This window comes from Anguilla anguilla, chromosome 16, assembly GCF_013347855.1.
Source record: "Anguilla anguilla isolate fAngAng1 chromosome 16, fAngAng1.pri, whole genome shotgun sequence".
NCBI classification, from domain to species: Eukaryota; Metazoa; Chordata; class Actinopteri; order Anguilliformes; family Anguillidae; genus Anguilla; species Anguilla anguilla.
Window position 1 is genome coordinate 35,088,492 of NC_049216.1, and position 26,734 is coordinate 35,115,225.

Here is a 26,734-nt window from a genome sequence, read left to right on the forward strand (position 1 = left end):
TAGAAGCAATTAAAGGTAGTGATTTGGAAAATTATGATTTTTACTTCACTACAGCAAACATGGTAGATATCAGCAGTGATTCGGTTTCAGAATATAAAATTTTGACCTTACCATCATGGAGGGGGCTCTCCGACACCACACAGAGCAACACGGGAACCTCCCGGTCCAAGCTCGTGCAACGACTGACTTCCGTTTCCGGACGCTTTCTCATAGAACAAGCAGGCATAAAGATGGCGGACCTGAGCATAAGCGGGCCAGGTACCCATCTATGTACCAGTGTCCCACAGAAAGCGACTGTTTTTGCCAGGATCTTTCTCCTTTTTGTCATACTTTTGACCGAGCTCGGTGGCGCCACCACCCACTGGGTTGTCACAGAAGATGGAAAAATTCAACAGCAAGTACGATATCGGCCTGTAATGATTGATATTGCTAGCTTGTTAGCTATGTGGCTAACAGTAAGCGCTAGCCAACTTAGCATTACTCACCGTGTAAACATTAGCATTTGCTAACTACATGATGCCTTTCTTGCTAGCTAACTACAGCTATAGCTAAGCTGGTGAGCTGTATATTCACTGAATAGCCTGCTTGATAGCAGGCTAATCCTTGCTCGCTGTGTAACTACCGGCAAGTGAGCAAAAATGATGCGAGAGATTCAAGATAATACGGGTTTATGTCGGTTTATGCGTCTGACTGGGCTAGTTATACAAATAATATGACTTATTATTAGGCACCACAGTGCGACATCGCTTTTACAAAGCCAATTATATGTTTGTTGGGTAGCTATCATTGGCTAATTGTTGACACAAGCGTGCGTGTGTTAATGAGTACCTGGCTAACGTTATCTATGTAACGTTCATTCCTGACCAGGTGTACTTATCATCTGACTTTTCGTAAGGATTAAACGAAATTGTACCTTGTCATGACGACAGTTATTACTGTTTTTGGCTCTTAAAGACAGTCTACGTTTACCTGCTTTCACCTTGAACCGACAATTGCGTTGCATGACGCATCGTCCACACTGTTTAATGAACCATACACCGGGTTATAAATACAGTTATTGTTCCATAACTCTTTGGCAGGGCGCCGGTTTATGTCAACGGCTTCAACTTGATGCCTGTTTCCTGTGGTAGCTAGTGACCTGGCTAACTGTACGCTGCTGCCACTGTGATTACCCGTATGTTTCTGTTGATCCAAACGTGTCGATGTTACAGGTGGATTCTCCACTCAACCTGAAGCATCCACATGACCTCGTGATCTTCATGCGGCAGGAGCACCGGGTAAACTACCTCAAGGAGCTGGAGGTGAGAGGATGCTTGGGGTGTAAAATAAAAAATAGCTCTGCGCGGAGTATTTGAGAGCAAGGCTTGGCGGAGTATGGCTGTGTTTCCATGGCCTGACCAAGATTCAGGAATGGTCACAGTGAAAGGCCTTAGTTGTCCAGTCATTGCTTCAGTCAGAATTAAAAAAAAAAAAGTTTACTGACTCTTTGTGGGAGAGACTCATTACGGTTGATGCCTGCATAAACAATGTTAGTGGCATGAAATTATTACATTTTAGATTGCACGAGTTAGAGGCATTGTGAGCTCTTCCTGTGACTTCCTGTTGAATAGTGCTCACCACAGTCTGAGCCAGTGGACTCTGTTCCCCAGCTTATTTCACTTCACTTCAAAATATGCTCTGCCATTTTATTCTATTTGGGCAATTCCTGGTCCAGGTTATCCATCTTCCTAACGTTGCTTATTTCCCGACCCTTTTGTTCTGTCGCACACACTGGGTTCATTCCAGTCACTTACTTTCCTTACTCCTTACATCTCTTCCTCGCGTCCTTTCCTTGCTTCTTAGCTCCATGCAAAGTAGGACGTATGGAAGAGACGCAAGGATGAGATATGAGAGACAGACAGAGAAATTGAGGGAACACGTATTAGGCAAATGGAATGTCCTCGGTCAGTCAAGCGTCAGTTTGAAGGCGTGTCAGTTACAGACGTGGCAGATGTGGAGAGGTGGATCCCCAGGTGGATTGTTTATGCGTCACGCGGTTTGATAAAGTGCTTCTGCGAAGGCTGCTCTCGTGCGCCCTCACTGAAGCATCCTCCGGGAGCCTCCTCCCTCCTCCGCGGAGCCTTAGCGGATTGAAACGTCCTTAAAGATGGCGGCCCTCAGTCCAGCTCCGGGTCACGTGAGGGCCGAGGAGACGAGGACGAGTAAAATAAGCGACTGTGACGAGCCCACTGGTTTATTCATTTAATTTTTTTAATTTCACCTTTATTTCACCAGTCAGGTCATTAAGAACAAATTCTTATTTACAATGGTGGCCCTGGCAAGCGACAAAAGCCACTTATGGAACATAGTGGAGAGGCGGCCAGTCGAGTCTCTTCTTCTGTGGAAAATAAAGGCGTGGAGCCCTGTGCCTGTTAAGGCCCTTCATTAACACCCCCGAGCCTCCTGAGTGAAAGTGCGGGTTAATCAGTGAGTGAGTGAGTCATCACCACCACGCAGAGCGCTGCTGCTTCGGGGTGGCCGGCTGTGATGCAGCGGGTAAAGATCTGTACAGCAGAACGCCAGGTTCGCTGGCGGTAGGCTCCGCGCGCCCGCCTGCCTGACCCCGCTGACCTCCGACCTTTCCCCTGTGCGCGGTTCAGAAGCAGCTGGTGGCGCAGAAGATCCACATCGAGGAGAACGAGGACCGCGACACGGGCCTGGAGCAGCGCCACTACAAGGAGGACCCCGACTGCGTGACCGCCAAGGTGCCGCTGGGGGACCTGGACCTGTACGACGGCACCTTCATCTCGCTGGAGAGCAAGGACATCAGGTGACCGCGCCGCTCTAGCGTGGCAGCGTAGCAGCGTAGCAGCGTAGCGCTCGGGAAGCTCCAGCGTTAGCATCCTGTAATCCCCGGTGGGGGTGTTGCTGTCGAACTCCTCAGCCCACGTGCTTTGCCTCAGTTGCAAGAGTGAAATCTCTGGCTTTGTGAAACGGGTTGTGTGTAAAAAATGTGAACTGTGTTTGGTAGTCACTCTGGAAATGGGCTGCTCAGTAAATAAATAATCTGCTGTTATTCATTTGGACCTGTTCTGTCGGGTCACTGCAGCGTGTTTGCTTTTCTTGGGAATCATGGAACTGCAGTGCAGGGCAGTAGTTACTGAACTGTGCATGTGACACAAAGTTACCGGTTCAAATTCCAGATTCCAGGGAATTCTTTTTTGTTAATTGAGTAATTGATTAACCCCTTAAGGCGTGAGATCAGAAACATGTGTTTAGAATATTTGTAACTGAAAGTTCTGATGTCACAATCGCTGCTGGTAATTGGAAGCAGTGGAGTTCTGGAACACTGGAACATTCCGACGAGCCTCCTCTTCAGAAGGGTTGATTCATTCTGTCCTGCAGCCCTGAAGACTATGTGGACTCCAGGTCTCCCCTTCCTCCGGACCTGGAGGAGCCGGACTGCAGCCAGATCTTTGAGCTTCCGTACAGCATCCACGCCTTCCAGCATCTCCGCGTGAGTCACCCGCTCCGCTGCAGCCGTGCTCCACCGCGGCGGTGCCCAGCCTTACCCAAACAGGGCCGGTGTGGGTGTGGGTGTGGGTGTTAGCTTCAGCCCAGCTCTACAGCACCTGATTTAAATCACTGACTAATCATGGTCTTCAGTCAAGACTGTGAGAAGTAGAATCAGGTGTTTTCGTGCTGGGCTAAAACAAAAGCCCTGCACCCACACCGGCTCTTAGTAATCAAACGGTCAACGTTCTTCCACCTTCCGCACGCCCTTGCTCTTGGAGGTTACTTTGTAAGGAGCTGTCCGGTCGCGTATTCCTGTCTATGAATATTCATGAATAAGTTGCCCAAGGACGGTGTATCCTCTGCTGCTTTTTTTTGTTTGAGGAACACGCCTTCTTCATGAATATTAATAGCTTGCATCAACGTGCAGCGTCTGAGCTACAGGTGCAGAATGGTCAGAGTTAAGATTAGGGGGCTGGCCATCTGGTTAGCCAGCGTAGCGTGTGTTTGCTGCGTCACTGAGAGCAGACAGTGTGCAGTCAGCTACCCGCCCTCACTGCTGGAGGAGATGCGCTGGCTGCGTAAATTTCAAAATGGCAGTTTTCATGCACGTGTGTTTTTTTATTTGTTTTTTTTTTTAACGTCATTGCGTCCTCTAGCGACGTCTGGGGACAGATGGACCAATCTCAAGCGGCATCTGTGAAAATAAGCTGCCAGCTCTGCCTGGGGCGGAGGTGTCAGACTGAATCCCCAGGGGGCCGCAGTGTCTGCAGGTTTTTGGTTTCAGTCAGCTGCCTGTTAAGGCCTTGAGCTCACAGTGTTCGGATTCATGAGCCAATCAAATGACTTAAATTCACCACTGGTGCCAAAACACACCCTAAAAACCAGCGGACACTGTGGCCCTCCAGGACTGGAGTTAAACCCACAGCCGCTGTGGCCCTCCTGGACTGGAGTTAAACCCGCAGACACAGCGCCCCCTCCTGGACTGGAGTTAAACCCGCAGACACAGCGGCCCCCGAGGATGGGAGTTTAACCCGCAGACACTGCGGCCCTCCTGGACTGGAGTTACACTTGCAGCCACAGCGCCCCCTGCTGGACTGGAGTTTGATGTTCGTGTGACCCCTGGAGTGACCCCCCCTGTTTGTGCTCTAGGGTGTGCAGGAGAGGGTCAACCTGACGTCCCCTCTGCTGTCCAGCGAGGACCCCATCTTCAGCTCGCTGTCCCACAAACTGGGGCGCAACGTGGAGGAGGCGGGACACCGCATTCACGAGGGCCTGGTGCGGGTGAGAGAGCCGAAACCGTGGTAACCGTAACCCCGGGTCCCTGCAGAACAGCCTGTGGGGTACTGAGGGGGGCGCACTGGCGCTCAGCAGAACGGCCAAGCCGCCCCGAAACCGTCTGAACCCGGGGGGGCCTTCACAGGCTTCCTCACCTGCGTAGCTTCACAGACGCCTAACTGAGAGCCTGAGCTGGGCCTTCTCTGCTGATTTGTCTGGCCAAAACAGAGTGCCTTTGCTTCAGTTTGATGACTGTGGCTGATAGGTGGAGTTGTCCAATTAAAAAGCCTGCCGGCCCTGGCTCCCGCCCCCTCTGCAGAACTCCTCCTCCTGGGTGCTGTATGACCTGGCGTCCTTCTACTGGCGCATGAAGAACAAGCCCAAAAAAGCGGTGGACTGTGCCGTCCGGGCCTTGCACTTCTCCCCCAGGTACAGTCCCCCTGTCCCGTCCTCCTCCTCCCTGCTTCTGCTTCCTCCTACCCCTCAAAGCTTCCCCAGGGCTTACGTCCGAATAATTAAAGATTTTATTTCAGTTATTTTCAAAACAAAGTTTTGAAAGAAGATGTTTCTACGCTTTCGTCTGGAGCTGTGTGACGTTCTTTTGCCAGTGGTGCACATTTACAGTGACAATGTGGAGGGAACCGTTGTGCATTTCAGCGACTAACCAAATGTTAAACGAATAAATAGGTTTGTTTTGTGTTGTAAATGGCACAATGAACTGATTCAGTGTAGGAAAGCGCAGGTGGTTTGCTGTACGCGCTCAGTTTGCAGACGCCTGTTTATCGCCCCCTGCAGGCAGCACAAGGACGTGGCGCTGGTCAACATGGCGAACGTTCTGCACCGCGCCCACTTCTCCGCCGACGCAGCCGTGCTGGCGCACGCTGCCCTGGATCTGACCTCTGACCTCCTCACCAGCCACTACACCCTGGGCAACATCTACGCCGTGAGTACACCCCTCAGCCTGTACACCCCAGAGCCAGTACACCCCACGGCCTGTACACCCCCAAACCAGTACACCCCAGAGCCAGTACAACCTACAGCCAGTACAACATACAGCCTGTACTCCCTACAGCCAGTACAACATACAGCCTGTACTCCCTACAGCCAGTACAACATACAGCCTGTACACCCCACGGCCTGTACACCCCAGAGCCAGTACACACTACAGCCAGTACAACCTACAGCCTGTACACCCTACAGCCAGTACAACCTACAGCCTGTACACCCCACGGCCTGTACACCCCAGAGCCAGTACACACTACAGCCACTACAGCCCTCGGCCTGTACTCCCTACAGCCTGTTGTGGTCGTGTCATGGTGGTGTTGTGGTTGTGTTTTACCTGCAATATGGTTGTCATGATTGTGTCATGGTTATGTTATGGTTGCATTATGATTGTGTCATGGTTATGTTATAGTTGTGTTGTGGTTGTTTTACCTGCGTTGTGGTTGTGGTTGTATTTTACCCACATTGTTGTTGTGTCATGGTTGTGTTGTGGTTGTGTTTTACCTATGTTGTGGTTGTGTCACGGTTGTGTTGTGTTGTGGTTGTGTTTTACCTGCGTTGTGGTTGTGTTATGGTTGTGTTGTGGTTTGTGTTATGGTTGTGTCACGGTTGTGTTGTGTTGTGTTTTACCTGCGTTGTGGTTGTGTCACGGTTGTGTTGTGTGTTGTGTTTTACCTGCGTTGTGGTTGTGTCACGGTTGTGTTGTGTGTTGTGTTTTACCTGCTTGTGGTTGTGTCACGTTTGTGTTGTGGTTTGTGTTGTGGTTATGTTATGGTTGTGCTGTAGTTGTGTTTTACCTGCGTTGTGGTTGTGTCACGGTTGTGTTGTGTTGTGTTGTGTTTTACCTGCGTTGTGGTTGTGTCACGGTTGTGTTATGGTTTGTGTTGTGGTTGTGTCACGGTTGTGTTGTAGTTGTGGTTGTGTCACGGTTGTGCTGTGGTTGTGTTTTACCTGCGTTGTGGTTGTGTCACGGTTGTGTTGTGTGTGTGTGTGTGTGCAGATGCTCGGAGAGTACAACCACTCGGTGCTGTGCTACGAGCAGGCCCTGCGGGCGCGGCCCGGGTTCGAGCAGGCCCTGCGCCGCAAACACGCCGTCCTCTGTCAGCAGAAGCTGGAGCAGCGGCTGGAGGCGCAGCACCGGTAAGGGGCGGGGCCCCAGGGCTCGACTCCGCCCACTCACCCCTGGGGGGAGGGGCCTCAGCGCCTTTTGGGGTTGGCTAATTGGCCTTAAATGGTAAATTTCTGTAAATGGGGTGGAGATTGGGGGAAATTACTCTGTGTATTGTTTCTGTTACTTTTTGTGTGTGTGTGTAGTGTGTGTGTATAATTTGTGTGTGTATAATGTGTGTGCGCGTATATAATATGTGTGTGTGTGTGTGTTTGTGTATAATGTGTGTGTGTGTGTGTTCCTTTTGTGAACTTTGCTTCCTCTGGTTTTGGCGGGTTTTTCGCGGGACAGGTCCCTGCAGCGCACTCTGAACGAGCTGAAGGAGTACCAGAGACAGCACGACCACTACCTCCGCCAGCAGGAGGCGCTGGAGAAGCACAAGCTCATTCAGGAGGAGCAGATTCTCCGCAACATCATCCACGAGACGCAGATGGCCAAGGAGGCGCAGCTGGGTGAGGCATGCTGGGAAGGGGGAGGGGCCAGGGGCACTAACTCCTTTTCCTGTTACAGGGTTTTTATGCTTCAGGTAGACGCCTGACAACTTCTTACATTTAGCGAAAATAAACACAGTGACATGTAAATGACTGAAATTCTTATTGAAAATGTGTGTGTATGTGTGTGTGCGGGGGTGTGTGTGTGTGTGTGTGTGCGGGGGTGTGTGTGTGTGTGTGTGTGTGTGTGTGCGTGTGTGTGCGTGTGTGTGCGCTTGCGTGTGTGTGTGCGTGCGTGCACGCGGGGGGTATATACGTGTGTGTCTAACAGGGAACCACCAGATGTGTCGTCTTGGGCAGCAGCAGCAGCACAGCCTGTTCTGTCCGTTCGATCTTCCAGTGCGCTATCACCGCGGCGACCAGTTTGAGAGTGTGCACTACATCCAGGTGAGCTGCCCTTCCTGCTCGCGCAGGTACACCCCTGTACAGTACATACTCACACAGGTACACCCCTGTACAGTACATACTCACACAGGTACACCCCTGTACAGTACATACTCACACAAGTACACCCCTGTACAGTACATACTCACACAGGTACACCCCTGTACAGTACATACTCACACAGGTACACCCCTGTACAGTACATACTCACACAGGTACACCCCTATACAGTACATACTCACACAGGTACACCCCTGTACAGTACATACTCACACAGGTACACCCCTGTACAGTACATACTCACACAAGTACACCCCTGTACAGTACATACTCACACAGGTACACCCCTGTACAGTACATACTCACACAGGTACACCCCTGTACAGTACATACTCACACAGGTACACCCCTGTACAGTACATACTCACACACATACACCCCTGTACAGTACATACTCACACAGGTACACCCCTGTAGAGTACATACTCACACAGGTACACCCCTGTAGAGTACATACTCACACAGGTACACCCCTGTAGAGTACATACTCACACAGGTACACCCCTGTACAGTACATACTCACACAGGTACACCCCTGTACAGTACATACTCACACAGGTACACCCCTGTACAGTACATACTCACACAGGTACACCCCTGTACAGTACATACTCACACAGGTACACCCCTGTACGGTACTGAGCTCATTTTAGCTGATTAGTGCTAATATGAGCTGATCTCAGCTGATCTGTGCTGATCTGTGGGTTTCCTCTCTGTGCAGTTTGGAGAAGAGATGTCCGTAGCCACCAGCGTGCCTCTGAGCTCAGAGATGAGTGTGAACGAAACCCGCAACCCCCAGCCCTACACCTCTGTTTCTGGGGGCGACGACCCAGGTGCATTCTGGGGCAGAGACCCAGCACCTGCATCGGTGAGCTCCCTGTGTGTGTGTGTGCCTGTGTGTGTGCGTGCGTGCCTGTGTGTGCGTGCCTGTGTGTGTGCGTGCGTGCATGTGTGTGCATGCTTGTGTGCATGTGTGTGTGTGCCTGTGTGAGTGCGTGGCGTGTGTCCTGCATTGTGTTGGAACACGGTGATGTCACAGCGTCCGTGTCATGTGATGTGTCCCGGCAGGAGTGGCAGGCGCTGCTGTGGCCCAGGAGGACAGACTGCGCCCAAATGTTCCCCTCCCTGCCCCCCCCTCACCTGCTGCCCACCTTCTTCCTCACGCCCGAGGGGCGTGGCTTTGGGTGAGCGAGCCACTGCCATTCGCCCGGTGGTCACGTGACCAAGAATAATGAATAAATTAAAATGGGGTTTTAATGGGCAATGTTGGGTTGGTGTGGTCATGATTGGTGGGCGTATGGTAGGATTGAAAAGAACGCTTGCAGTTTAGTGACTGAGCTCTGGGCTGTTCCTGCAGGCTCAAGCGTGAACTGTATGAAGACGCCTCCCCCACCCTGACCGCGACCCCCCCAGACTGCGGTCCTGACCCCCAGCCCCTCCCCGGGCACCTGCCAGACACGGTGGCGCGGGCTCTGGAGGGGGAGGGGCTTCCTGATCCTCATGCAGCTCAGGTGAGTGTCTCTGGCCTCATCCCTCAGCTGTGGAGCCCCGCCCCTTCCCTCCCTCCACGCCCCCATCCCTGTAGCCACACCTACCCTTGTTTCATAAAAAACGGTTATACTGATGTGTGTGTGTGTGTGTGTGTGTGTGTGTGTACGTGGTGTGTGTGTGTGTGTGTGTGCACGTGGTGTGTGTGCGTGCGTACGTGTGTGTCTCTCTCTCTCTCTCTCTCTCTCTCTCATGCAGGTGCTGAGGTCTCGGAGCGGGGGGCTGAATTTGGAGCAGACGGGAGATTTTATCGCCCAGGCTCTGAAGAAGGTGAGTGTGTGTCCCTAACCCAGGGGACGAGCACACACACGCACACACACGCGCACACACACACGTGCACACACACACACACACACACATACACACACACACACGTACGCACGCACACGCACGTACGCACGCACACGCACACATACACACACACACACGTACGCACGCACACGCACGTACGCACGCACACGCACACACACACACACGTACGCACACACACACACGTACGCCCACACACACACACACACGCCCACACACGCACACACACACGTACGCACACACACACACACACACACACGTACGCACACACACACACACACACGCACACGCACACACGCCCACACACGTACGTACACACACGCACACACACACACGCACGCACACACGCCAGGTCTCTCTTTTAGAGCAAACCTGACGGTGGGGTGGGAGGCAGGTGATTGGCTCAGAGTGTGTCAGTGGGCGGAGTATCCGGGGTTACCGTGGACAGGTGTGACAGGCTCAGTCAGGTAGCATTTAGCATTAACTGTGGAAAATGGCCTCTTGATTAGCGTTAGCATTCATGTGCTGTGACTGTGAGGAAAGTTGCATTCAGGTGCGTTCAGTGCAGTCCTGGTTTAAGCAGTTATATTTCTACATCAGTCGTTTGATATTTAGGTTAATTTGATTAAGAAATAGTTTATTGGATATACAGATGTGCTGTAAATCTGCAGTACTGTGTAGGAAGTGATGCTTTGAGTGTTGAGTGTGTGTATGGTGTGTAATTCCCTTCTGCCCACAGTCTAGCGCCCCCTTGTGGCTGGTGCAGAATGAGGCGGGTCTGTTCTGGCGAGCGAAGGGGAACGGGACGCGTGCTCTGTCCTGCATGCGCCACGCCCTCCGCTCTGCCCCGCCCCAGCACCGGGACCTCTCATTGGTCAACGCCGCCAACCTGCTGCTCCACCACGGGCTGAGTGAGGAGGCGGGGCATCTGCTCCAGGAAGCGCTGGCCGTCAACGCCTCCGAGGTGACCGAGCCTGACGCACCTGCGCTGTCACCTGTGCTTTCAGCTCACCTGCGCTCTCACCTCACCTGCGCTCTCATCTCATCTGCGCGTTCACCTCACCTGCGCTCTCACCTGACCTGTGCTCTCACCTGACCTGCGCTGTCACCTCACCTGTTCTCTCACCTGCGCTCTCACCTCACCTGCGCGCTCACCTGACCTGTGCTCTCACCTGACCTGCGCTCTCACCTGCGCTGTCACCTCACCTGCGCTGTCACCTGCACTGTCACCTCACCTGTTCTCTCACCTGCGCTCTCACCTGACCTGTGCTCTCACCTCGGCTTGATAGCCCTTGCAAATGAAGAGAGTTTAATTCTCAAAGACAATATTTATTTATTACCTGTGCTCTAATCTCACCTGCATTTTAACCTCACCTGTGCTCTAATCTCACCTGCATTTTAACCTCACCTGTGCTCTAATCTCACCTGCATTTTAACCTCACCTGTGCTCTAATCTCACCTGAGCTCTTGCCTGTGCTCTAATCTCACCTGAGCTCTTGCCTGGGCTCACTGTCTGTGGTGCCGTCTGCTGTTGCTCCATCTCCTTACATTTCACACCTTGTACTGAAAGAGGAATATCACAATAACCCCCCCTCCCTACCTCTGTCTCCCCCCCGCCCCCCCAGCCCCTGACGGTGCTCAGTCGTGTGAGTGTGGAGCTGTCCCGGGGGAGGGTGAGAGAGGCGTTGGCGGTGTTTCGGCGGGTCCTCTCCATGCGGGCGGAGTGTGCCCAGTGCAGCGCCAGCCTGCCCCTCCTGCGCTGCCTGCAGTTCTACCCGCTGCTCTACGACCTGCCCTGCCCGCGTGAGCACCGCCCTGCAGTTACAAACATTACACCCCCGTTACACACGCGTTACACACGCATTACACACCCGTTACACACATTACACTTACACACGTGTTACACACATTACACTTACACACCCGTTACACACATTACACTTACACACGCGTTACACACATTACACTTACACACGCGTTACACACGCGTTACTCACATTACACTTACTCCCCCGTTACACATGCGTTACACACATTACACTTACACCCCCGTTACACACGCGTTACACACATTACACTTACACACGCGTTACACACATTACACTTACACCCCCGTTACACACATTAAACTTACTCATGCGTTACACTGACACGCGTCAAAACTCATGTGCGTGTTACACTTACACAGGTGTTACACGCGTTAAACTTATGCTGCGCTTACACACACGTTACATTTATACACAACTTACACTTGCACACGTTATTTACACACACCTTAAATTTATACACACATTACACTTTCAGACATTAAACCCGCTCACTTTACGCTTACACACACCTTACGCTTATACCTTATACGCACACTTTACACTTACACACACCTTACGCTATACCTTATACACACACTTTACGCTTACACACACCTTACACTTATACCTTATACGCACACTTTACACTTACACACACCTTACACTTATACCTTATACGCACACTTTACACTTGCACACTATACTCCCCCACTAAAACAGGGTGGTTAAAAATAGCTGCCCTCTGTGCCCTCTGGTGCTTTGTGAAAGTGTGTCGTCTGGGTGTTACACCAATCAGAGCGGTGCCTGTTACCGCAGGCAGAATTGAGAATTCGGTGTGAATGGATGTGTTTTTGTTGCTACGGTGACTAGGAAGCTTTCACTTGCGTCTTTATTTTGCTTCAGTTTAGACGTTGATGTTTAAATGTCTGATTAACCCTTTAAAACGTGAGCATGCAAAGATACAAAGAATGCTCATAACCGGACAGTCTAATGCTGATGTCACAATCACGCCAGGTCAGCGACAGCCGTGGAGTCCTGGAACACGCATAATGCCAGGTCACCTGTCGTCCTCTGACTGTCTTCTCAGGCTTTCAACAGCACACGTTCAGATGCTCACCCATGTTATGGACAGCGATTCAGGTTCACACACAAGACGGTCGAGTAGCTGAGTGCCCATCAAGTTCATTTCTGTTTTTGCAAAAGGGACCCAACTGCAGTTTCCAGCTGCTTCCTCCCTCAGTATGAAGCAGTGGCTCAGTCATTCTGAGCAGAAACAGTGCTCACACGGTCACATTAATCTGAAAGGGCACATTATTCACTAAGACCTGGCAACATCTGGATCTTAGGAGGCTTCCGTACCCATCGTGAACAGCCATGGCAAATTCAGAGCTGTCATAAATGCCAGAGAAGCGTATTATGAAATGAACAAATTAATTTCCAGTACATGAGAGATTATGCCCTTTGCAGTCCCCCAAAGACTGTTGTCTGCAGTGAACACCCCTGGATTATAGTGAGTGAGTGAATGAATCAGTGAGTGAGTGAATTTATTTGACAATTTAAAAGCGATATTTGATAAGACTGCATAGTACAGAGTGTTCTCACTGCACACCAGGCAGGCTACTCTGCAGGACTCAAAACAAGAAAAGTGCAGCTCTGACTGTCTTCTTCCTACACTCACTCATCCATCTACTTCCACACCTTTTATTCCCTCCATCTCTCCCTCCTCTCCTTCTCTGCTTTCATCCTTCTCTTCTTCTACATCCCTCTCTCCCATTATCTTAATTTCTCTTCTCCATCCCTCTCTTCCTTTCCTCCTTTTCCCCATCCATACCTCCCTATGGCTGAACCTCACTCTGTCTCTCCCTCTCTCTCTCTCTCTCTCTCTCTCTCCCTCTCTCTCTCCCCCCCCAGCTGTGTTGGTATGCTGGTATAGGGGTGAGGGCTCTCTCCCTCTCTCTCTGTCTCTCTCTTGCTCTTTCTCTCTCTCTCTCGCTTCCCCTCTTCTCTCTCTCTGCTGGTGCAGGGGGGTGAGGGCTCTCTCTCTCTCTCTGCTGGTGCAGGGGGGTGAGGGCTCTCTCTCTCCCTCTCTCTGCTGGTGCAGGGGGGTGAGGGCTCTCTCTCTCCCTCTCTCTGCTGGTGCAGGGGGGTGAGGGCTCTCTCTCTCTCTCTCTCTGCTGGTGCAGGGGGGTGAGGGCTCTCTCTCTCCCTCTCTCTGCTGGTGCAGGGGGGTGAGGGCTCTCTCTCTCTCTCTCCCTCTCTCTGCTGGTGCAGGGGGGTGAGGGCTCTCTCTCTCTCTTTCTCTCTCTCTCTCTCTCTCTCTCCCTCTCTCTGCTGGTGCAGGGGGGTGAGGGCTCTCTCTCTCTCTCTGCTGGTGCAGGGGGGTGAGGGCTCTCTCTCTTTCTCCCTCTCTCTGCTGGTGCAGGGGGGTGAGGGCTCTCCCTCTCTCTGCTGGTGCAGGGGGGTGAGGGCTCTCTCTCTTTCTCCCTCTCTCTGCTGGTGCAGGGGGGTGAGGGCTCTCTCTCTCTCTGCTGGTGCAGGGGGGTGAGGGCTCTCTCTCTCTCCCTCTCTCTCCCTCTCTCTGCTGGTGCAGGGGGGTGAGGGCTCTCTCTCTCCCTCTCTCTCTCTCTCTGCTGGTGCAGGGGGGTGAGGGCTCTCTCTCTCCCTCTCTCTCTCTCTCTGCTGGTGCAGGGGGGTGAGGGCTCTCTCTCTCTCTCCCTCTCTCTGCTGGTGCAGGGGGGTGAGGGCTCTCTCTCTCTCTCTCTCCCTCTCTCTGCTGGTGCAGGGGGGTGAGGGCTCTCTCTCTCTCTCCCTCTCTCTGCTGGTGCAGGGGGGTGAGGGCTCTCTCTCTCTCTCCCTCTCTCTGCTGGTGCAGGGGGGTGAGGGCTCTCTCTCTCTCTCTCTCCCTCTCTCTGCTGGTGCAGGGGGGTGAGGGCTCTCTCTCTCTCCCTCTCTCTCTCTCTCTCTCTCCCTCTCTCTCTCTCTCTCTCTCTCTCTCTCTCTCTCTCTCTCTCCCTCTCTCTGCTGGTGCAGGGGGTGAGGGCTCTCTCTCTCTCCCTCTCTCTCTCTCTCTCTCTCTCCTCTCTCTCTCTCTCTCTCTCTCTCTCTCTCTCTCTCTCTCTCTCTCTCTCTCTCTCTCTCTGCTGGTGCAGGGGGGTGAGGGCTCTCTCTCTCTCTCTCTCCCTCTCTCTGCTGGTGCAGGGGGTGAGGGCTAATTTTAGCTGGGCTCTGGGATTCTCATTCCACATTTAGCCTCCCTGTCTCCGTCCCGGGTTTGCCTCAGTGCACTTGAGCTTTACTCCTCCGTCTCCATCCCTCCATCGCTGCAGCTCCCCCCGTCCCCCAGCCCAAACACGCCCCCGCCGCTTCCCCCCTGTTGTCGGGAGCGACGGGGAAAAGGCTTTGAAGTAGAGGGAGGAACGGGGCGCTCAATAATTGAAGCAGCTAAAAATAGCGCTTGCCTTATTTAGAAAGCTCTTTATTTTACACACGCACACACACACTCACGCTCTCTCACACACACACACACACACACACACACACACTCGTTCTCTTACACACGCACACACACACTCACGCTCTCTCACACACAAACACACACACTCGTTCTCTCACACGCACACACACACTCATGCTGTCTCACACGCACACACACACTCGTTCTCTCACACAGGCACACACACTCTCACACTCTCACGTGTGCACACACACTCACGCTCTCATACATACACACACACACACACACACACTCACGCTCTCATACATACACACACACACACACTCATGCTCTCATACACACACACTCGCACACACACACTGTTCTGTCACGCACGCACGCGCACACATACACACATACACACCAGCGCTCCTACACACACTAACGCACACACTCACACACACACACTCTCTCTCTTACCTACACACGCTTGTACACACACACACAGGCACAGAGCATTGGCTTATGTGCCAAGCACATGCAGACACATGCAGGCTAATTGCTACTCATCCTTATGTGTGTACACGTGTGTGTGCGTACGTACGTACGTGTGTGAGCGAGCGAGCATCCTCTCTCCCTCCCTTATCTTCTCTCCTTCATTCTTCAGAATGAGCTTCTAGACTCTGCTTTTCCCACATAAAAAAGGTGTGCAAAAACCTGGTCTGGCCACTAGGTGGCAGTGCCTGTCTGAAGAAGCGAGAGAGAGGGCGCTGGATGGCTTAATTTTCCTCGCTTCTTTTAATTTCAAACATCAGAAGGTTCTGCTCCCGAGTCTCAGACTCGGCCTCGGTCGTGATTAGGGACTGTGCTTGGCCAGCGACAGTCGTGTCGTCCTTCAGATTATTTTTTTTTGCGGGAGTGTGTGTGGCTGTAGGTGTGTGAAGTCAGCGGGGCATTCCAGAACGGCGTAGTTTTAAATAAAGTTTCGGTAAATTTGAATGTTTTTGTGTTGGCACATATGCACCTGAGAAAGTGGGCTCAGCCCGTGCTTAATGCCATGCACACTCTCTCATACCCTTAGTATCAGAGAGAGCATCACAGTAAGGATACTACACACATCCACTTTACTGTAAGCATCACTTATGCACACTGCAAATCCATTTACATTTCATTACATTTATTTAGCAGACGCTTTTATCCAAAGCAACGTACAGAAGTGCATACCAAAGGTCATTGGAACAGCTACAAAACACAGGTTCGAAAAGGTACAATACTCATTTCGTACGGTTACTCATAGCCAAGAACACAAAGTCCAGTTCACACAGCATAGGTTAGGTCAGAATAATGTTCACTATGTCAAACTAGGGGGCAGTACAAGCCACAACATCAGGACGATAATACAAAGTGCAATAAGTTATTTATGCCCATAAACTGACCTGCGTGATTGGAGCGACAGAGGTGCTGTTAATTTCATGCTAAAACATGTCAGTATGTCAGTATTTAAGTGTTTAAATGTGTTTTTGTGTATGTGCTTATTTCTTGTTTGTGTGTGGTCTTTGTGTGTGTGTGTGTATATACGCGTGTGTGTATACGTGTGTGTGTGTGTGTGTGTGTGTGCGCGCGTGTGTATACGTGTGTGTGTGTGTTTGTGCGTGTGTGTGTGTGTTTGTGCGTGTGTGTGTGTGCGCGTGTGTGTGTGTGCGTGTGTGTGTGTGTGCGCGCAGAGGGCTCCTCGTGTTTTGAGGAGGAGTATGTGGAGCTTCACCAGGAGGAGGGCGAGCCCCTCTCCCCCCTGCAGAATCAGGACCCCCCCGCGGCAGCCCCGCCCCTGGGCCTGTCCCCTGTGGAGGACTCCCTCCTGTTTGAGAGTAAGACCCTCCCCCCTCGCCCCTCTGGCTCCGCCTCCACACCAGCGCGTATCTCGCTTCCTCCTGTCACTCACCATAACCCCGCCCCCCACACCACTGACTCCTCCCCCACATAGGGCAGCTTTTCTAGATTAGTGTAATTCGTGAATTTTGGTAAAAAGGTTCTTTTTTTGAAGAGGAGTTTTTCCTTGTGTCCTGGTATTTTGTGCGTTCTGGGAGGAAAGGCAGCTCTGTCTCCACTGCCCCCTGATCGCAGTGGGAGCAGCCTGTCTTCTCTGGGCAGCCAGGTCTGCCTGTGGCGGCCGGTCTCTATGGCCAGGCTGTGCTACACACTTCTTGGCTATAAATAGCTGTACAAAATGAGTATCGTACCTTATCGGACTTGTGTTTTGTAGTTGTTCCAATGACCATGTTATGCACTTTTGTACGTCGCTTTGGATAAAAGCGTCTGCTAAATGAATGTAATGTAATGTAATACTCTCTGTCTGTACTCTGTCGATGCTTTTCTCAGTATGTTATCAGTCACCATGGTCCTAATGGTCTGCTGTGGTGTATAGCCGTATAGCATTCAAGTTTGTGTTCAGTTTGTGTGGTTTTGTTCCAATAAGTGATGTAGTTTTCCTTTTCTTTAGTCATAATTTGGTTTGGTCTAATTCTCCCTCCCTCTCTCTCCCCCTCCCTCCCTCCCCCCTCCCCCCCTCTCTCTCTCCTCTCTCTCTCCTCCCCCCCCCCCCCCCTCTAGCAGTGGTGCTGGACAGTAATGGGTCTGAGGAGGTGGAGTCTCAGGAGCAGGGCGTAGAGGAGAAGCGGGGCGGAGGAAGAGGAGGAGGAGGAGGAGGGGAGAGAGAGGAGGAGTGGCAGCTGAAGGAGGAGCTGATGGGGGCGTTCGAGGGGGCGCTGGACGCGGGGGGCAGACGGGGGGATCTGCGGGGCATCCGCGTGCTGAAGAGCGAGGGGGGGCGGGGCGGGGGGCCCTGTTTGGGGAACTGCGAGGACGACGAGGGGGCTGAGTGGGTACGTGGCGCTCGGGGGCGGGGGCGGGGGCGGGGGCGGGGGTTTCCTTTAGACCTTCAACGCTCACCGCCATCCCGCGTGATGGCGGGCTTACCGTCGTTACCGCTGTCTTTTTAAACAGCCTTCAGGACTATCCATCCTAGGCTAACTGAGCTGGACTGAGCTGATGCTACAGTGTCATCTCAAGGGGCGACATAGCTCAGGAGGTAAAAGCGGTTGTCTGGCAGTCGGAGGGTTGCCGGTTCAAACCCCGTCCCGGGCATGTCGAAGTGTCCCTGAGCAGGACACCTAACCCCTAACTGCTCTGGTGAATGCGAGGCATCAATTGTAAAGCGCTTTGGATAAAAGCGCTATATAAATGGAGTCCATTTACCATTTACCATCTTGTTTTGTATCTTCATGATTGTTTTACAAGCTTACTGTCAGGTGAATAGCAATGATAATAATGATGATGGTAATGATATTTGTGGATATGCTAAATTAATTAGGGATGTCCACTTCAGTTCAACCCAGCGAGTTGTGCTGAGGCTGCAGAAACGCAGCTTTTGAGTACGTTGCCAGATCAGACGTGATGCCGACAATTACAGAAGCGAGGATGAGAGCGCGTGTGAGGCGAACGCGTCACCTGACGGGCCTGTGCTCCGTTTCAGAGAATAAGAGGAGGGTGTAGGCTGTGGCTCACAAATGGGAGGGGTGCTTCAGTTCTAAAAGACGGGAGGTGTCTTTTCTCGTCCCTCAGATCACCTTCCAGGTGAAGAGGGTGCGGAAGCCCAAGGTGGAGTCTTCTGACGGAGGGGGGGGCGAGGACGAGGGCCAGCAGGGGGAGCAGTCCGCCGGGCACTCTGTGCTGGAGATCAGCGGCCCCACCATCCCCTCCCCCGGCCCCTCAGGTACGGGCCTGCGCTGCACCTCACCTGCACACCCACCCACACAGTCTACCTCACCTGTACACCCCCCCCCACAGTGTACCTCACCTGTACACCCCCCCCCCCCACCATCCCCTCCCCCGGCCCCTCAGGTACGGCCCTGCGCTGCACCTCACCTGCACACCCCCCCCACAGTGTACCTCACCTGTACACCCCCCCCCCACCATCCCCTCCCCCGGCCCCTCAGGTACGGGCCTGCGCTGCACCTCACCTGCACACCCCCCCCCACACTCTACCTCACCTGTACACCCCCCCCCACAGTGTACCTCACCTGTACACCCCCCCAACAGTCTACCTCACCTGTACACCCCCCCCACAGTCTACCATCCCCTCCCCCGGCCCCTCAGGTACGGGCCTGCGCTGCACCTCACCTGCACACCCCCCCCACAGTCTACCTCACCTGTACACCCCCCCCACAGTCTACCTCACCTGTACACCCCCCCAACAGTCTACCATCCCCTCCCCCGGCCCCTCAGGTACGGGCCTGCGCTGCACCTCACCTGTACACCCCCCCCACAGTGTACCTCACCTGTACACCCACCCCACAGTCTACCTCACCTGTACACCCTCCCCACAGTCTACCTCACCTGTACACCCCCCCCACAGTGTACCTCACCTGTACACCCCCCCCCCACAGTCTACCATCCCCTCCCCCGGCCCCTCAGGTACGGCCCTGCGCTGCACCTCACGTGTGTGTGTTGTGTGTGTGAGAGCATGAGTGTGTGTATGTGTGTGTGTGTGTGTGTGTGTGTGAGAGCCTGAGTGTGTGTTGTGTGTGTGTGTGCGTGTGTGTGTGTATGTACTGCTCTGAGCACTGCTCTCCTGCGCCCCCGCAGGCCGCTGGCGGGACTACGCCAGCCTGGGCTGGCCGGGTCCGGAGGAGTGCCAGCGAACGCGGCGGCTGGAGCCCAGCACCGTGGCCAGCACCTGGCTCGCCGTGTCCGCCAAGAACATCGAGTGAGCGAGAACCGGAACCTTCCGCGCGTGACGCATACGCACGCACAGACATGCCCACACACACACACACTCACACACACACACTCACACACACACACACACACGCACACACACACACGCACGCACACACACACACTCACACACACACACACACACGCACGCACACACACACACACGCACGCACGCAAATACACACGCACACACACACACACACTCACACACACACACTCACACACACACACACACACGCACGCACACACACACACTCACACACACACACACACACGCACGCACACACACACACACGCACGCACGCAAATACACACGCACACACACACACACACACACACATACACACGCACACACTCACACACACACACAAATACACACGCACACACACTCACACACACACACACACTCACACACACACTCACACACACACACACTCACACTCACACTCACACACACACACGCACACACACGCAAGTACACACACACACAACACACTCACACTCACACACACACACACTTTCTCACACACACACTCTCTCACACACACACACACACACACACACACACTCTCATACTCACACACACTCTCACACACACACACACAACACACTCATGCTCACACACACACACACACACACACACACTCTCTCACACACGCACACACACACACACGCACACACACACTCGCAGCTTTGACCCTGAGGAGTGTTGGAGCCCTGCAGGCCGTGTGGCCTGTTGTCCCGCGGTGCTGCTTGAACAGAGCTTTCCTGTCTGCGGTCATGCGCCACAGTTGCCGTGACGGCGGTGACAGGGTTCCGTTGGTGATGATGTAATAATGGTGTGTCTCCGCCCCCAGCATCACGGAACACATCGACTTTGCCACGGCCCTGCAGGAGCCCGCGGTGGAGCCCGTGTGCAGCGCCAACCTGCCCGCCAGCATGCACACCCTCGACCACCTGGGCGGCGTGGCCAACCGCGCTGGCATCCACTACACCGGGGAGAGCCAGCTCCGAGAGGTACGCCCCCACCCCCACCCCGGGCAGACCTGTACCGCACCTGTACCTCACCTGTACACCTGTACACCTGTACACCTGTACTTCCACCTGCCAGAGCTTACCTGTGTGTGCTCTTAAACTTCATGTGAATGAGGACACCCGTCCCAGCCTTGTACCTGTCTCCTGTACACCCCCCCCTCCAGTACCTGTCTCCTGTTCGCCCTTATGCTAATGATAATAATCACCCCCCCCCCCCCCCACACAGGTGCTGCAGAACCTGGGCAAAGACAAGTTCCCCCCCCAGTCCTTCGAGCAGGTGGGCACCCGCATCGCCAAGGTGCTGGAGAAGGTAGGTCTGCATCCACGGGGGGGACAATCACAAACTACTGTGTGATATGATCAGCTAGCTCACTGTGTGTGTGTGTGTGTGACTTCCAGAACCAGACGTCCTGGGTGCTGTCCAGCATGGCCGCTCTCTACTGGAGGGTCAAAGGTCAGGGCAAGCGGGCCATTGACTGTCTGCGGCAGGCCCTCAACCACGCCCCCCACCACATGAAGGTACTGAACCCCCCCACGAGCCCCCCACACCTGCCCTTCCGTCCTCCAGTTCTCTTTTTTTCCCTCTCTCTCTCTCTCCCCCCTCTCTCTTACTCTCTCCTCCCTCTCTCTCCCCCCTCTCTCCCTTTCTCCACTCCTCTCTATCTCTCTCTCCTCCCTCTCTCTCCTCTCTCTCTCCTCCCTCTCTCCCTCTTTCTCCACTCCCTCTCTATCTCTCTCCTCCCTCTCTCCCCCCTCTCTCTCCTCCCTCTTTCTCCACTCCCTCTCTATCTCTCTCTCCTCTCTCTCTCCTCCCTCTCTCTCCTCTCTCTCTCTCTCTCTCTCCTCTCTCTCCCCTCCCTCCCCCCCCCCCCTCCCCCTCCCTCCCCCCCTCTCCCCCCCTCTCTCCAGATGCTCATTCGGGGCCTGTGTGTGGCTCTTGTTGTTGTGAGAGTCTGTAGAATTGTCATTAACAGCCAGTCACCTGCAATCTGCCAGAATGCCTTCATGTCATTAGTCATGTAAACACTTCAGTCAGATAGCCAGTAACCCAGCGGTCCAGATAGCCAGTAACCCAGCAGTCCGGGATCCTGCTTGTGACTAACCCATGTAAGATGATGTTGTTCTCCAGAAATAAACGCAGTATTAACTTGTGTGAAATCTTTGTGAAGAACACACCTTCTGTCCGGTGACAGACGTAGATCTGCATGTTGTATTTTGCGGGGGATCTTGGCTCATTATTCAGCCAATCACATGCCTTCATGGCCAGTGCAGAAAGCTCCCATTTTCACAGCGACTGCAGGTAAAGTTTCTGACCTGCAGTTACAGGGAAATATAACGTACTGTCTCGCTGTCTGTCCGCCCCCCCTCCCCCCCCGCCCCGCCCCCAGGACGTCCCGCTCATCAGCCTGGCCAACATCTTCCAGAACGCCCGGCTCTGGGACGACGCCCTCACCGTGGCCCGCATGGCCGTGGAGATCGCTCCGCAGTTCGTCGTCAACCATTTCACCCTCGCCAACGTCTACATCGCCATGGTGAGTTGCCGTGGCGGTACATCGCCGTGTCTCTCTCTCTCTCTCTCTCTCTCTCTCTCTCTCTCTCTCTCTCTCTCTCTCTCTCTCTCTCTCTCCCTCTCCCTCTCCCTCTCTCTCTCTCTCCCTCCCTCTCTCTCTCTCTCTCTCCCTCTCTCTCCCTCTCTCTCTCTCTCTCTCTCTCTCTCTCCCTCCCTCCCTCCCTCCCTCCCTCCCTCCCTCTCTCTCCCTCTCTCTCTCTCTCTCTCTCTCTCTCTCTCTCTCTCTCTCTCTCTCTCCCTCCCTCCCTCTCTCTCTCTCTCTCTCTCTCTCTCTCTCTCTCTCTCTCTCTCTCTCTCTCTCTCTCTCTCAAATTCAAATTCAAATTGCTTTATTGGCAGGAAATACATAGGTACATATTGCCAAAGCATCATAAATCAATTCAAAATACATATTTACAGTGGAATACTAATAATGAACATTCTATTAAAATAAATAAATAAATAAATAAATAAAAAAAAAAAAAAAAAAAAATTATTATTATGATTATTATTATTATTATTATTGTTATTATTATTAATAAAATAAATAAATAGATAATTATAATTATGTACAATGGTCACTCAGTGTCCCTCAGGTTATGGCAAGCTGAGACATATTGAGCCGCAATTGGGGCTGTTGGACCTTGTCCTAATAGGACTGCACATTTTTTGTTCTTTGATAAAGAATGGAAGTTTTGTATAATTTCTGAGAATTTTTGGTAATATATTTTTCTAATATTTGTATATTTTGTACAATTTAGGAGGAAGTGCATCTCTGTCTCAACCTCTCCTGTCTTGCAGTGACCACATATTCGTTTTTCTTTTGGTAGCCATGAATTTCTGTGTCTGCCTTTTTCAATTTCAAGGGTGTGGTCACTGAGTCTGTATTTGGTCAGGATCCGTCTCTGCTTTGTATCTCTGACAGAGAAGAGATACTCTGCTGGAGTATAGTCTTTTTTCAGGGTTCGATAGCAATTTAGTCGACTTTGTGTTTTGGTTTCTTTATCCCAATGTTCCAAATACAGATTTTTTGTTTGTTGCATAATTTGGGTTATTCTGATTTGCGGCTGGTAAGCAGTGCTGGTCTGAGCGTGATGCAGGTTAGTTTGGGTTATAGAATTAGTAAGCTTCAGTACCAGCTGACTGAGGGGACTCTTTTCTGGGTTCAGTTCTTGGGATTTTAGCGCTTTAAATTGTAGCGTGTTATTGGGACTTGATTTGAGATGTATCCAGAATTTTAGAGCTCTTTTTTGTATATTTATTACCAATGGGAATCGGCCTAATTCTGCCCTACATGCGTTGTTTGGTGTTTTCCTTGGTATTTGCAAGATATTTCTGCAGAATTCAGTATGTAGGGATTCAATTGGATTCTTGTCCCATGCAGTGTAGTCTTGCTGACTGAGTGGAACCCAGACCTCACTTCCATAAAGCGCAATAGGCTGAATTACACTGTCAAATAATTTGGACCAGATTCTAATTGGGATATTTAAGCCGCGTTTCCACCGCAGGAACTATACCCCGGAACTAGGAACCTTTTGAGGAACTCAGTGCGTTTCCACCGCAGGAACTAGGGTCTAAATTTAGTTCTGGGGGCTTTGTTTTACCCCCCAAAACGTTCCTGCTCGGGGGGTAGTACTTTCCGAAAGTACAGGAACCTTTTGGGTGGAGCTTGCAGCGCTGAACATTTCTGATTGGTCGAGTACTCGTAGCATTTGTGTTGTATTTATTTTCCGCCATTACCCGCCATGTTTGAAAATATGCAGCGGCAAACCAATTTATTTTCATAATAACTTCAAATCAAACTTGTATGTTATGCGGCGCAGTAGCCTACTTTTGGTTATAGCCTGTCAACGTCTTGGAATTATAACGTGTGCTCTTCTGTTCTTTTCTTGCTTTAGTATTCGTTTTATACAATGCTAAGCATTCGTTCTGTGACAGCATATTATGTAGGCTACCAAAACATTCAAACGGATTAATTCGGTTGCTGAATATTTTCTTCCGGATTTTCTTTGTTAGCCCGTTGTAATTGACTCAAAACGTTTGATACAGTTATGTGAGGTATGCGGTAGTTCTGCATAATTAACATTGGTGATACAGTACAAGCAAACTGGAAATCACCTTCCGCACTTTTTATCCGGGTAAAATAACAGGTTAATTCTAGTAATCTTCCCTTTAGCTTTTTCAGACTGCCGTAATTTTACTGCCATTTTTCAATTCCACGAAAAGACCAGGAAGACTATGGACTCATTTATGGTGCATGGTTCGCATCTGGAGGGCACACTTCGCTGCTCGGCTAGCAGTAACTTCGAAGGAAAGCAAACGGTGGCTGTACCACTACTAATTTACATTTTCACGCAAGTCCGAGTTTTCGTTCTATTCTTGTCATTTTGCGATTAGCCTATATGGAATTTACGACGAGAAAGTAATAAAACAGCAAATTGTTTACAACGTGTGCATGTTTTCTGCTGTTAATGAATGTGTTTGAGAGGATATATGAAAATCAATAAATACAAAAGTAACCATATATAGTCATTGTTGGTAACCCGTTGTATATAAGTGGAATAAACCCCTCCGGGCTGTCCCGGTTATTAGAAAATAATGTAGGCTACGTCGATGGTAGTATGGGGTTACAGAAGAAATCATATGACAGATGGACCGACGACAACGTCAGTGGGCTAATTTGCCTAATCTTCGCGGTACTTTAGACCCCGGTGGAAACGTAGACAACCATTGGCTGAAGGAACCTTTTAGTTCCTGGTAAAGTAGTTCCTGGGACTGAAAGTTCCGGGTAATTTTGGTGGAAACGCGGCTTTAGTTTGAAAAGTTGTCTTTTTATTGCATATGTTGCTCTTCGAGCTTTTTCTTTTAATGCATTTACTGCCATGCGGAAACTTCCTGATGCAGTGATTGTCAGACCAAGGTAGGTATAATTCATAGTGTGCTCTAGGGCGGTGTTACCTAGAGTTAATTTGTATCTGTTTTCCTGACATCTGGGCTTCTTTTGAAAAATCATGATTTTTGTCTTTTTAAAATTTACTGCCTGGGCCCAGTTCTGGCAGTATTGCTGAAGAAGATCTAGGTGTTGCTGTAACCCTTTTTCTGTGGGTGACAGCAGGACCAGATCATCTGCATAAAGCAAACATTTGATTTCTTTGTCACACAGTGTGAGACCAGGAGCTGCAGACTGTTCCAACAACACCGCTAACTCATTAATGTATATATTGAACAATGCTGGACTGAGGTTACAGCCCTGTCTCACACCACGTCCTTGCGTGAAGAACTCAGTTCTTTTATTGCCAATTCGTACCGCACACTTGTTTCCTGTATACATAGATTTAAATATGTCATAAACTTTACCCCCTACACCACTTTGAATAATTTTATAGAATAGGCCATGGTGCCAAATAGAATCAAAGGCTTTTTTGAAGTCAATGAAACATGCGAAAATTTTTCCATTTTTTGTTTGGTGTACATGTTTATTTATTAGGGTGTGTAGGGTGTAAATATGATCAGTTGTACGGTGGTTTGGTAGAAAGCCAATCTGACTCTTACTCAAGACATTGTGCTCGTTAAGGAAGTTTAAAAGTCTTGTATTAAGAATGCTGCAAAATAACTTCCCCAGATTACTGCTTACACAGATGCCTCGGTAATTATTAGGGTCCAATTTGTCTCCACTTTTGTGAATCGGGGATATAAGCCCCTGGTTCCAGATGTCAGGAAAGCAGCCAGAGCTCAGTACCAGGTTGAATAACTTCAGCACAGCCTTCTGCAGCTCAGTAGTGCTGTGTTTTAGCATCTCATTTCTGATGCTGTCAGGACCACAAGCTTTTTTTGGTTTTAAAGACTCTCTCTCTCTCTCTCTCTCTCTCTCTGGTTGCAGGAGGAGTTTGAGAAGGCCATGCTGTGGTATGAGAACACGCTGAAGCTGCAGCCAGAGTTCGCCCCGGCGAAGGACCGCCTTCGCGCCATCCAGTGCTTCCTGCTGACCAAGAAGGAGCGCCGCACGCCATAGGTCGGGCCCGGAGGGGGCGGGGCAGGGGGCGGACCCCAGAGAGGGAGCCAAACACGCATAATGCACACACACGCACACACTTACACGCACACACACACACACACGCTTGCACACACGCACACACTCACACGCTCATTCACCCACACACACACTTACATGCACACTCAGACACACACACTCACACGCACGCATGCACACGCACATGCTCACTCACACTTATATGCGCACACACACACACACAGACTTACATGCGCACACGCACACACACACGGTCGTGCAGACACACTTACACAACACGCTGTTCCCGTGATTAAAAGCATCATCCGTTTCCGATAAGAGTCTAGCGCGTATAGCGCTTTTTGGCATGGTTAGAGGCAAGCCAGACTGTT

At 51.5% G+C, this 26,734-nt stretch overlaps 1 protein-coding gene across 4 annotated transcripts; it reads left to right on the top strand.

Annotated features, from left to right (window-relative positions):
* Positions 1-194: 194 nt before the first annotated feature.
* ttc17 (tetratricopeptide repeat domain 17) lies at positions 195-26,463 on the top strand. Of its 4 annotated transcripts, none has more exons than XM_035396741.1 (25): positions 195-398; positions 1,212-1,301; positions 2,640-2,809; positions 3,385-3,496; positions 4,645-4,776; positions 5,090-5,199; positions 5,566-5,713; positions 6,773-6,912; positions 7,232-7,392; positions 7,703-7,818; positions 8,597-8,743; positions 8,944-9,059; positions 9,233-9,386; positions 9,622-9,693; positions 10,472-10,696; positions 11,358-11,535; positions 16,698-16,841; positions 17,584-17,855; positions 18,595-18,745; positions 19,618-19,738; positions 20,607-20,766; positions 21,011-21,094; positions 21,184-21,303; positions 22,173-22,316; positions 26,214-26,463. In XM_035396741.1, exons 1-25 carry the CDS (start codon positions 231-233, stop codon positions 26,343-26,345), a joined length of 3,567 nt encoding a protein of 1,188 aa, XP_035252632.1. In that variant the 5' UTR covers positions 195-230; the 3' UTR covers positions 26,346-26,463. The 4 variants fall into 4 exon arrangements, with proteins under 4 accessions (XP_035252632.1, XP_035252633.1, XP_035252634.1 ...); XM_035396742.1 differs by having other exon boundaries at positions 17,587-17,855; XM_035396743.1 differs by lacking the exon at positions 16,698-16,841.
* Positions 26,464-26,734: the final 271 nt, after the last annotated feature.

What these genes read in the sequence shown, in the direction of transcription:
- ttc17 (XM_035396741.1), top strand. Translation starts at nt 231, where the DNA reads ATGGCGGACCTGAGCATAAGCGGGCCAGGTACCCATCTATGTACCAGT. An exon ending in CTGATCCTCATGCAGCTCAG is followed by an intron (nt 9,387 to 9,621) that starts GTGAGTGTCTCT and finishes TCTCTCATGCAG; the next exon opens with GTGCTGAGGTCTCGGAGCGG. An exon ending in ACGACGAGGGGGCTGAGTGG is followed by an intron (nt 17,856 to 18,594) that starts GTACGTGGCGCT and finishes CTCGTCCCTCAG; the next exon opens with ATCACCTTCCAGGTGAAGAG.